Source organism: Cetorhinus maximus, chromosome 10, assembly GCF_964194155.1.
Source record: "Cetorhinus maximus chromosome 10, sCetMax3.hap1.1, whole genome shotgun sequence".
NCBI lineage: Eukaryota > Metazoa > Chordata > Chondrichthyes > Lamniformes > Cetorhinidae > Cetorhinus > Cetorhinus maximus.
Genome location: NC_135888.1, coordinates 129,448,647 through 129,461,041, shown reverse-complemented (window position 1 = coordinate 129,461,041; position 12,395 = coordinate 129,448,647). Strand labels below are relative to the sequence as shown.

The 12,395-nt window shown below is 42.5% G+C and overlaps 1 protein-coding gene across 1 annotated transcript in view; it reads left to right on the top strand.

Annotated features, from left to right (window-relative positions):
• Positions 1 to 6,029, top strand: part of mat2b (methionine adenosyltransferase 2 non-catalytic beta subunit methionine) — a 39,484-nt gene extending 33,455 nt beyond the window's left edge. Inside the window, exon 7 of the mRNA XM_078551126.1 lies at positions 2,628 to 6,029. Coding sequence (XP_078407252.1) covers positions 2,628 to 2,798 — 171 coding nt within the window. The 3' untranslated portion in view covers positions 2,799 to 6,029. The remainder of the gene's footprint in view (positions 1 to 2,627) is intronic.
• The last annotated feature ends 6,366 nt before the right edge of the window (positions 6,030 to 12,395 follow it).

Genomic DNA, 12,395 nt, shown 5'->3' with positions numbered 1-12,395 from the left:
ACTGGTTTTCCACTGTTTTATCTTCAAGCAATGCTGTCCAGTTCACCTCAGCCAAGTCCCTTCTCATTTCTACAAAATTTGCCTTTCGCCAGTTCAAAACTTTTACTCCTGCCTTATCTCTGTCCTTTTCCATGGTAATGCTAAATCTGACTGAATTATGATTACTGTCCCCGATATGGTCGCCAACTGTCACTTCACCCACTTGCCCTTCTTCGTTCCCCAAGACTAGGTCTAGAATTGCATCTCCTCTCGTTGCGTTTGTCACTAATTGGTTGAAAAAATTTTCCTGGACACACTGCATGAATTTTTCTCCCTCAGTGCCCCTTATATTGTTTGAATCCCAGTTGATATTAGGATAGTTGAAGTCTCCTACTATTATTGCCCTCTTGTTCTTACAAGCAGAAATTTGCTGACATATTTGTTCTTCTATCTCCCTTTCACTATTTGGGGGTCCGTTTCTTCGTGTCTCCAAGCAGCCCAAAGGCCACTAAACCCTAAGATAAAAGCAAAAAACTGCGGATGCTGGAAATCCAAAACAAAAACAAAAATACCTGGAAAAACTCAGCAGGTCTGGTAGCATCTGCGGAGAGGAACACAGTTAATGTTTCGAGTCCGAATGACCCTTCAACAGAACTAAGTAAAAATAGAAGAGAGGTGAAATATAAGCTGGTTTAAGAGGGGGTGGGACAAGTAGAGCTGGATAGAGGGCCAGTGATAGGTGGAGATAACCAAAAGATGTCACAGACAAAAGGACGAAGGTGTTGAAGGTGGTGATATTATCTGAGGAATGTGCTAATTAAGGGTAGAAAGCAGGACAAGCAAGGTACAGATAGCCCTAGTGGGGGTGGGGTGGGGTGAAGGAATCAAAAAAGGCTAAAAGGTAGAGATAAAACAATGGATGGAAATACATTTAAAATAATGGAAATAGGTGGGAAAAGAAAAATCTATATAAATTATTGGGGAAAAAAGGGGGATCGGAAAGGGGGTGGGGATGGAGGAGAGAGTTCATGATCTAAAGTTGTTGAACTCAATATTCAGTCCGGAAGGCTGTAAAGTGCCTAGTCGGAAGATGAGGTGGTGTTCCTCCAGTTTGCATTGAACTTCACTGGAACAATGCAGCAGGCCAAGGACAGACATGTGGGCATGAGAACAGGGTGGAGTGTTGAAATGGCAAGTGACAGGGAGGTCTGGGTAATGCTTGCGGACAGACCGAAGGTGTTCTGCAAAGCGGTCACCCAATCTGCGTTTGGTCTCTCCAATATAGAGGAAACCGCATTAGGAGCAACAAATGCAATAGACTAAATTGAGGGAAGTGCAAGTGAAATGCTGCTTCACTTGAAAGGAGTGTTTGGGCCCTTGAACGGTGAGGAGAGGGGAAGTAAAGGGGCATCATTGCTGTGTACTGGAGGATTATTGTTGAATATGAATTGTGACATTATCTGTTCAGATTGTAACTTCCCAGCATTGGTTAGCCTGCTGCAGGTCCAGTCAAGACCAAACCAGACTCTGATGAAACAAGTTGGCGTCAGATTATTTTTGCCCACCTCTCTGTTCTCCCAACTGCTTGCCCTCCTCTAATGAATTTTGGCCATAAACAGAGTGGCGCAAGTGATAGTCAACGCCAGTTTTTTTTTTAGTTTTAAAAATGCTTAGAAATCAAACATTGGAACTTCACTGAGCTAAATGTAAATACAGAAGTTACCAATTCCACTTCCCCATCTCTAGTGTTGGTGGACATAAAATGAAATCGAACTGCGGAGTGAAAATATCCCCCCCACCCACTGCTAAGACTTTCCCGTCTGTTCTGTCTCCAGCCTCCTCCAATGTCATTGTTTTGGAGCAAATACAAGTGATGTCACCAGTCTTCCAATCCCCACAGATTTGTGTGTTGTTAATTACTGCATTTTTCACATTGCTAGACAGGTGAAGTCTGCAGGATGTTGACTGCCTGGGAATGAACTTGTGATCTCTATAGCTTTAATCAACAACTGGCCTTAGTGCAGCCTTTATAAAGTACTGATGTTCACAGATTGATTCTCCTGTTATAGGGCACATGGCACTTGCCTGTTGTTGGGTTAAACTTGAGCAGCCATCATTACCCACTGTTAGGAGTGTGTTGTTAAATGTTGCACATCTGGTTCTGAGCCTGTCAACAGGAAGTACTGCTAACCTGAACATAACTAAGAGATGAAAGCAAAATATTGCGGATGCTGGAAATCTGAAACAAAAATAGCTGGAAAAACTCAGCAGGTCTGACAGCATCTGTGGAGAGGAAGGCAGAGTTAACGTTTTGAATCCATATTCAAAACGTTATTTCTTCATCAGAGATGCATGGTTATTCTTTAAAACTCTGGGAATCACCATGTTGTAAATTCTGTTCCTTTTAAACAGGAAAAACTGGTTAGCCACTCACCCTCCATAACCTTCCTCCTTGATCAAGTGCTGATCGCCCTCCCTAATGTCTTCTCTGGCTTGCTGTCAGTTTTTGTTTGATCCATGCTCCTCTGAGGCACTTGAGACATTTTACTAGGTTCAAGGTGCTCTACAAATGCAAGTTATTGTTGTGGAGATACTTTGTGCAGTGTTTTTTAGTGGAATGGTCACTCCTCACACTCTGCTCCCCCCAGGTCACGGCTTGTCCTCCTCTCGGTGCTCTTCGACCCCGGGACGTCCACCTTGATTGCTCGCGTCTGGAGAGGATGGGGATTGGACAGCGGACTTCGTTCCGAGAAGGAATGCAACGTTGTCTTTGGCCTTATCTCCTGGACAAGCAGTGGCGACAAACTGTGTTTCACTGAGACTGTGATGGGGTGAAAGAGGTCAGTGTGCGGGAGGGACAGCAGCAAAAAGTAAAATTTGATGGAAAAGCACAAGTGTCAAGAGTTTCAGACAACCCTCTCCTCTGCCCCCAGAGAGTATCTTTTGAGAGATTATATCTGTCTAGCCTCTCCTGCTGTTGCTCAACCTTGCACATCACTGGTTTACTTAGTCCACGTGTCTGTCTGTGGGTAAACTTTACAAAAATATATGTACAATTAAACAGTTTTCTTTCTGCTTTGCTTTGTAATTTTGTTCGTATGTGCATGGGAGGTTGTTCTTGCTTTTAACTTGTTTGGACACGCTCCAGCTGGTGGGAGAACAAGACTACTAAATATTTTGTTCAGCATGATAAAAAGATGCGTTGGAATTTTCCAGTGCTTTCCACACCCTCCCAACCCACATTTAATACTGTGCAACCAGTGACTGAAAAAGTGGTTTCAGCAGAGGTTGCCTCAGTTTTCTGTAGAGTGAAAGACTGGTGGAAGTTGACCCGTTGCTATCTCTCTCTCTCCAGTGCATGAGCCATGCAGCAACTCTTCCACTCACTGGCTCTTCTTTGCAACAGATTCAAATTGTCAAAATGCAGAAGGAAACAGTGATAGCCTGTTTACCCTCTGTCTCTTGACATTGTACAGCTCCCTCAACACTGCCCGCCTACCAGAATCTTACCTCTTTGAGTGTCAGCAGGCTGCTCAGCTGAGGAAGGGCTTCATAGCTGAACCCAATCCTGTAATCGCCTATGCATCTGCATCAGGAGTTATTGGATAGCAAGCATGGACAGGAACCTTCCCTGATTTCAAACCCCCTCACATAATCAAGATGCAGTGAAGCCAATTTTGACTCCCATCCTGATGCCACCCAATAGGTAAGCTAGCCTTGTGGTTCTAGTACTGAATGAACCCCACCAGGTCAAGTTGAGAAACTAATTTCATTAAACCTGGTGATTCGATGGCTGGCACTAGGTGAAGTGAGCATGAAGCTGTCGGATGTAATTTAAAAACCCAACTAGTTCACTAACAACCTTCAGGGAAGGGAACTGCCATCCTCAGCCGGTCAGGCCTATATGTGACTCCATCCCCATATTGTGCTATGCCTGCAGGGCATTGAAGGATCAAAAAAATCAGTGTTATTTGGTGGGTTTTTGAAACCAAAGTTTGTTTTAAAGTCTTTGGTGAACAGAGATGACTTCAAGTTTCTAATATGAATTGGAAAATTGATTCATTAGGTTTTCAGTATTCCAACCATTTGTACGTGTTTTGAAACAAATTCAAAGTTACTGGATTGTATCTTAAAACTAGAATCGCTGGTGAGGAAACAGTTTTGAAAGTTTTGGATGTAATTTTAATTCAAGGTAGAATGCATTTGTTTGTTTTCCATTTGTGAACCAAGTTTTCAGCAGGTAAGACTTCAGATCTTTGCAGACTTCCCAATTGGTCAATAATTGCAAACATCAGAAGCTCCAATAATGCATCCTGATTTCTAATCTCTGTTTTGTGACTTTCAGTGCACCATTTTCATTGAAGTCAGCCCTATCTTGCTTCCTAGACAGTTGTTCTGTTTAGACTTCATCTCCCCTGAATATAAAGGTTCCACTTGGCAGATCATGTGAGACTTGTCACCGTCTATAAGTTCGAGATGGTCCCCGATTTTGGTATTAGATATTAATAGAAAGCAATAGAAAGAGAGACTACAATCTCAGACCAAGAATGTGTAGAAACTGACCAGGAATGAGTTCAGCATTGAGCACAAATGAACTGATGAATTGGCCAATTTCACTTCAGACCTGTCCATTTTTGGAAAGTCAGCTGTCATGCTGACTTTTTCCTCTCCCCCCCCACTGAAGTGGTGTGGTCTCTCATAAGCTCCTGCCACTCCCCTCTCACCACTTCATCAATTGCTTAGGAGTCAAAGAGCTGGCAGGTAATCTGCTAATGAAACCAGTTTGGCTCCAAATACTAATCTTGCTCAGATCTGTAGCGAATGGAAAACATATGAAGATGCAGCGCGAGACATTCACCTGAGAGTGGGTAGGTTTAAAGGGCGCTTTGCCTGTATCTAACCTGTGCTGTACCTGGGAGTGTTTGGGGCATTGTAACTGAGTCAAAACAAATTAAATTTGGAGTATTGTAGAGGGAGTTTTATTGTATCTAAGCCATTGATTGTAAATCAAAAGCACTCCATGCCAATTAATGTGGCTGATTTGTGAATGTCAGGTTATCTCTGAATGTCTGGTTGGAAGCTGCCTGCCTCACCAAGCCAAACATGTCTACATTGCCAGCTTCCTGTCTTTTCTTTTGTTTCCTCATTTTCTAAGGATACTTTGATTTCTTCTGTAATTTTTACTGAAAGAGTTTGTGCTGCCCTTTTGAGAATCATTATGATATGGGATTGTTGTCACACATGCACATACCTGAGGCACTGTATAAATGATTATCACCTGCCTGTGTCTGAGTGGAGTTGAACAAAGGGATGTAAATTTGACTAAAACGTCTCTTTTTTTTGGTGTCTGTGTGTTAACTGTTGTCCACAGATGTACAATAAAGATGTGAAGGATGTAGTTCCCAGCCCTCAATCCTTTAAAGATGGGCTTAGAGCTCTGATTGCTTAGAATTCCTAGTTCTAAGCTTCTCTTTTGGGCTGTTTGAATTCCTGGCCTACCCTGCCTTCATGCCCTGAGGTGTTAACTCGTAGTGCAAATCAGTCCTGCAAGCTCAGTCACATCTTTCCTTGCCTGTGTTAGCAAGCTACTTAACTACTGAAGCATCACATCTCACTTGACCAAAGTCCTCCCACTCATGTGCACATTCATGCACCGTAGAAAAGGCTGGATGGAGCCAGAATCTTGTGGCACATACATCATTCCTCAGTGAGAAAACTGCCATCCATGGAGCAGCAATTATGTGTAGCAGACTGAGTGTAGCAGAGAACAGTTTGATATGACTCAGCTCTATTACACGTATCTCTAACTTTTAACAGTGAAAATGTTGTGAGTTTGTGCAAATTGTGAAACTGCTCAAACATTCCCAGTAGCTACAATCAATGTACACTTGTGAAAACTGGAGTCTCTCTCTCTCTCTCTCTCTCTCTTTGTATCTGCAAACTGCACTTGTGAACAAATAACTGCAACCTCGTTAATGTGCAAGTCAAAGGAATAATGCTTTTCACATTCCGTCCTGTAGAGAATTTAATAATAAAAATTATACAAAACAGTTTGTTTCTTTCAAAGTGTACAATGTGCAACATTTTGTTAAGAGCCACCTAATTTATTTTAACAAATATGCCACCAGCTACTGGGGAAGATATAAGTAAAGATGTCTTGCTGCAATTGTATAGAGCCTCAGTGAGACTACAGCTGGAGTATTGTGTACAGTTTTGGTCTCCTTATTTAAGGAAGGTTATACTTGCCATTGAGGGAGAGCAATGAAGGTTCAACAGACTAATCCCTGGGACGGCAAGATTGTCGCATGAGGAGAGATTGAGGAAACTGAGCCTGTATTCTCTAGAATTTTGAAGAATGAGAGTTGATCTTATTGAAACTTACAAAATTCTTACAGGACGTGACAGGGCAGATGTAGATAGGGTGTTTCCCCTGGTTGGTGAGTCTAGAATAGAGGACATAATCTCAGAATAAGGCGTAGGCCATTCAAGACTGAGGTGAGGGTGAATTTCTTCACCAAGGGTGGTGAAACTTTGGAATTCTCTACCCCAGAGGGCTTTGGAAGCTCAATCACATTATGCTCAAGACAGAAATTGTTAGATTTATGGAAACTAATGACATCAAGGGATATGGAGATAGCACAGAAAAGTGGCATTGAGATGGATGATCAGCCACAATCTAATTGAATGGCAGAGCAGGCTCGACAGGCTGAATGGTCTCCTCCTGTTCATATGTTCCAACAGAGAAGTTAGATGCAAAAACTGTAGAGTATGGGGAACTTCAATTTATCCTAATATAGACTGGGATAGTTTTAGTTTCTGGAGTGTGTTCAGGAGAGTTTTCTTGACCATTGTTTCAAGCCCAGCGAGAGAGGAGGAATTGATTGATCTGGCTCTGAGGAATAAGGTGGGTCAAGTGGATAAAGTCAGTTGGAGAACTTTTAGAGAACAATGATCATAGAAAGCTTAAACCTTATGATACTATAGAAATAGGCAAAGAGTAATCAAGAGTAAAAATACCAGATTGAAAAAAGGCCAATTTCAGTGGGGTGAGACCCGACCTGTTCTGGGTAAATTGGAATTCGAGATTGACAGGCAAACTAACGGAACAATGGGCTACTTTTAAAGAAGACAAGGTTCGGGTGCGTTCCCACAAAGGAGAAAAAGTTTATGTAAGCAAAGCAAGAGTTCTGTGGAAGATGAAGCAGAATAGGGGGTGTATGACAGATAGGCTAATAATACAAGTGAGAACCAGGCTGAACATAGTTCAGAGGGGAAGTGATAAAGGAAGTGAGAGATTGAGTAGAGTGTGACAGCTAGCATAAAAAGAGAATTCAAAATTCTTCTACAGGTAAATAAATGGTAAAAGGGTAGTAAGAGGAGGAATGGGCCAATTAGGATCTTAAAAGGAACAATGCAAGACAGCAGAGGGCATGGTTGAGGTGCTAAATGAGTACTTTACATCTGTCTTCACCACGATGATGCTGCCAAATTTATAGTGAAAGGTGAGGTAGTTGGATGGGCTAAATGTTTATAGATGAGGTATTAGAAAATCTGGCCATACTTAAAAGTTGGTAAGTCACCAGGACTGGAGGGGATGGATCTGAGGATGGTGAGGGAACTAAGGGTGGAAATTGAGGGTATTGGGCATAATCTTCCAGTCCTCTTTAGGTGCAGTGATAGTGACAGAAGTCTAGAGTATTGCAAATGTTATAGCCTTGTTCACAAAAGGGTAAAAGGATAAACCCAGCAACTACAGGTCGGTTTAACCTCTGTCATCAGAAAGCTTTTAGAGGCTATAATCTGGGATTTAATTAATCCACATTTATCCAAGTAAATGTTAAGGAAAGCCAACATGGACTTGTTAAAGGCAAATCATGTTTAACTAACTTAATTGAATTTTTTGCCAATGTAACAGATGGTTGATGAGGGTAATGTGATTGATGGTTGGTGTAACTCTTTCGAGTTATCAACAGTCACAGATTGTAACTCTTTCGAGTACATTCACAGTTCTTGGTTTCCGGGAGTGGGACATGAACCCACAACCCTCTGATTCAAAGGCGAGGGTGCTATGAACTGAGCCACAGCTGACACGGACTTCCAAAAGGGATTTGATAAAATGCCCCATAATTGGCTTGTTGAATCCCATGGAATAAAAAGGAAAGTGGTAACGTAGATACGAAGTTGGCTGAGTGACAGGAAGCAAGGATCAGTAAGTGTCACGTGAGGAGAGAGGCGACTATGCTGGGGTGAGACGGAGACCAAGTAAGTACCAAATTAGGTTTGTGTGGTAAGTTCTGGTAAGTCTTTTTCAGGTTTTAACTATGGATTAATAATCAAGATCTGACATAAAGTGGGTCAGCTTGTTAAACAGAGAACTGCCTGGAGTGGCAATTATCTGTCAATCACCTGAAAGCAATTGGTTCAAGTGGTGTTAATTACTGTAGCAGGAAGCTAAACTAGCTAGTGACTCATCAGAGGGTCTATAAAAAAGACAGGCTTTTCAAACTGCATGATCATTAAGGGGCACGCAAGGAGACAGGAGACTACGCCATGATGAGATGGAGACTGAGTGAGTGACACATTAGGTTCATGTGGTAATTTGGTGCGTGGAGGAAAGTGGTGTGGTATACATAGGAATTATTCTAAGTTAATTAAGTGAGTAATTAAATTAACTAAATAACATAACACCTGTCCTGCCATTGTTACTTATGTTGCAATTGTGGAAAGTGGGAGCTTTTGGACACCTAGGTGATCCATGATGAACACATCTGCAGAAAGTGTAAGCAGCTAGAGGAATTCTGGATCAGGATTATTGATCTGGAAGCTGAACTGCAGACACTGCGCAACATAAGGGAGGGGGATAAATACCTGGACACTTTGTTCCAGAAGAGGATCACGCCTGTTAGAATCAGGTCATCTGTTTTGGTCAGCAGTGAGGGACATGGGGATGTGACCGTGTGTGGTAATTAGACCTAGCAGACAGTAGCAGAGGAGCTTCAGTCTTTGCAATTATCAAACAGGTTTGAGGTGCTCACAATCTGTGTGGACCAAAAACAAGGTCTGCAAAGCGGATTAGCAGCCTTGTCATGGCATCATGGCACAGGAAGCCATTCAAGTGCGGGAGCAAACAGGAATGTAGTGGTAGTAGAGGACAGTATAGTGAGGGGGATTGACACTGTTCTCTGCAACAATGAGCGTTAGTCCGGAAGGCTGTGTTGCCTGCTCAGTGCCAGGGTACAGGACGTTTGCTAAGGGCTGAAGAGGAACTTGCAGTGGGTGGGGGAGGATGCAGTCATGATGTTCCATGTAGGTACCAATGACATAGGCAGGACAAGGAAAGAGGTTCTGCATAGTCAGTATGAGAAGCTAGGTACAAAATTAAGCAGCGGAACTTCAAAGGTAATAATCTCTGGATTATTACCTGAGCCACGTGCAAATTGGCATAGGACAAATAAGATTAGAGAGATGGATGCATGGTTTAAAGATTGGTGTGGGAAAAGTGGGTTTGATTATGGAGACGTGGCAGCAGGATGTCAAAGATTGGGTCCTGAATATTGAAGGGTATATGACATTCAAGAAGAATAAGAAGCTAGGTAAAAGTGGAGGGGTAGCACTGTTGATCAAGGATGGCATTGGTGCAATCGTTAGAGATGATCTTGGTTCAGCAGATCAGAATGTAGAATCGGTTTTGGTGGTGATGAGGAATAGTAGGGGAAAGAAGTCACAAGTGGGAGTGGTCTACTGGTCCCCTAAACAGTAGCCACAGTGTCGGATAAAGTATTCAAGAGAAAATATTGGGTGCTTGTGATAAAGGGATGGTAATAATCATGAGTGACTTTTATATACGTATAAACTGGAAAAATCAGATTGGATGCAGTAGCCTGGATGGGGAGTTTTACTTTCGAGAAAGTTTATTTTAGAGCAGCACATTCTGGAACCAATCAGAGAGCATATTACATTAGACTTGGTATCCTGTAATGTGACAGGATTAATTAATGACCTCCAGTGTAAAGACACCCCTAGGTAGCAGCGACCACAATATGATTGAATTTTACATCCAGTTTGAAAGGGAGAGAAGTGGGTCTAAAACTAGTATCTTAAATAAGAACAACTATGTGGGCATAAAAGCTGAGCTAGCTGAAGTGAACTGGGGTACTAGGCTAGGGGATAGATCAATAGAGAAGCAGTGGCAGACATTTAAGGGGGTATTTCAGAGTATTCAGATGATTGGTTAGAATATAAAGAATGACAGAGAATTACTAAAAGGTTAATCAGGAGAAAGAAATTAGAGTAAGAGAGGAAGCTAGCTAGAAATGTAAAAACGGATAGCAAGAGTTTCTACAGGTATTTATAAAGGCAGAGTAAGTAAAGTGAGTGTTGGTCCTCTAGAGAGTGAAAGTGGGGAGTTAACAGTAGATAATAAGGAAATGACGGATGAAATGAACAAATATTTTGCTTCAGTCTTCACAATAGAGGATACAAAAAACATTCCAGTAATAGGTGTAAATCAGGAGGTGGAAGGGAGAGGGAAACTTGGTGAAATTACAATCACAAGGCAAGCAGTACTGAGCAAACTGATGGAGCTGCAGGCTGACAAGTCTCTGGGTCCTGATGACCTTCGTCCTAGGGCCTTAAAAGAGGTGGCTAATGAGGTAGTGCTTGCATTGGTGTTAATTTTCCAAAATTTACTAGATTCTGGAAAGGTTCCATCAGACTGGAAATTAGCAAATATAACCCCTCTATTCAAGATGGGAGGCAGGCAGAAAACAGGAAACTATAGACCAGTTAGCTTGATGTCTGTCGTGGGGAAGGTGTTAGAATCGATCATTAAGGAGGATATAGCTGGGCACTTAGAGAAACTCGAGGTAATCAGGACGAGTCAGCACGGTTTTGTGAAAAGGGAACCATGTTTAACCAATTTATTGGAGTTCTTTGAAGGAGTAACATGTGCTGTGGATAAAGGAGAGTCTGTAGACATGGTGTATCTGGATTTCCAGAAAGCATTTGATAAGGTGCCACACCAAAGGTTATTGCAGAAAATAAAAGCTCATGGTGTAGGGGGTAACATATTAGCCTGGATAGAGGATTGGCTGCCTGACAGAAAACAGAGTATGCATAAATGGGTCTTTTTCTGGGTGAGCGGGACTTGGTGTGTTTTAGAACAGGGGCAGCAAAGTTTTGGATGAGCTTAATTTTACTGAGGCGGAAGGTGGGACCCTGGCCAGGAGAACATTGGAACAGTCGAGTCTGGAGGTAACAAAGCATGGCTGAGTTTCAGCAGCAGAGCCAATGAGCCCTGATGGAGTTTATAATTGTAAAGATAGATCGACACCAGCGGCAATTTACCACATGGACTGTGGTGGTTTAAGACGGCAGCTCACCATCACCCCCTTGAGGGTAATTGGGGATGGGCGATACATGCTGGCCCAGCCAGCGAAGCCCACGTCCCAAGAATGAATTAAAAAAAACTTACATTCTCAATAAATCTACGAATAGGACATTCACTTACTTCAAAATGAGGAAATTTGCTTTGAGCTTATCATTGTATGAAAATGAATTTCAATCGATTTTTCACAGAATGGTTACAATGCAGCATAAGGACGTTTGGCCCCTCCTCTCTTCACTGGCTCTCCGAATGAGCAATGCACCAAATGCCATTCTCCCACCTCCTCCCTGTAACCTTGCACATTCTTCCTATTCAGATAGTAATCCAGTTCTCTCTTGAATGCCTTGATTGAACCTGCCTCCATCACACTGTCAGGCAGCGCATTCCAGATCTTAACCATTCGGGGCTTGAAGAAGTTTCTCCACGTATTTCCATTGCTCCGTTTACCAATTACCTTAAATCTGTGCTCTCTTTTTCTCAACCCTTCCACAAGTGGGAACAGTTTCTCCCTAACTACTCTGTCCAACTGCTCATGATTTTTGAAGACCTCTATCAAATCTCCTCTCAACCTTCTCTTCTAGTCCCAACTTCTACAATCTATCTACTTAACCGTAGTTCCTCATCCCTGTTCCAATCTTATTGCTCTGAGATTGTGATCAAAGTAAGTTTGTTTATTGACTAATTCCCACAGCAAAAAAAAACAAATTTAACCTGAGCTGCTTTTCATGTAGTTGCAGAAGTAGATGTTCTGAGCCAGGGTCTCTGAACCTGGTCTCTGCTCCTGGGGCTGAGTGTGAATAAAATCACGCAAGATTCCTGCTCCTGCTCCTACTCCCTGTCTTGTGAAGTGTTATGGGCATCAGATGAGCACAGAATTGCCCTGAAGTGTGATGCCCCCTCCATGGTTGAATATCTCACTAACATACTGTGCAGTCTCACCCATGAACAACAGACACTGAGCGCATACCAAGGAGCCATTGGAATCAATGGAACCTGAGTCCCGGTGAGAGGCTTCAGTGGTTTTGATACG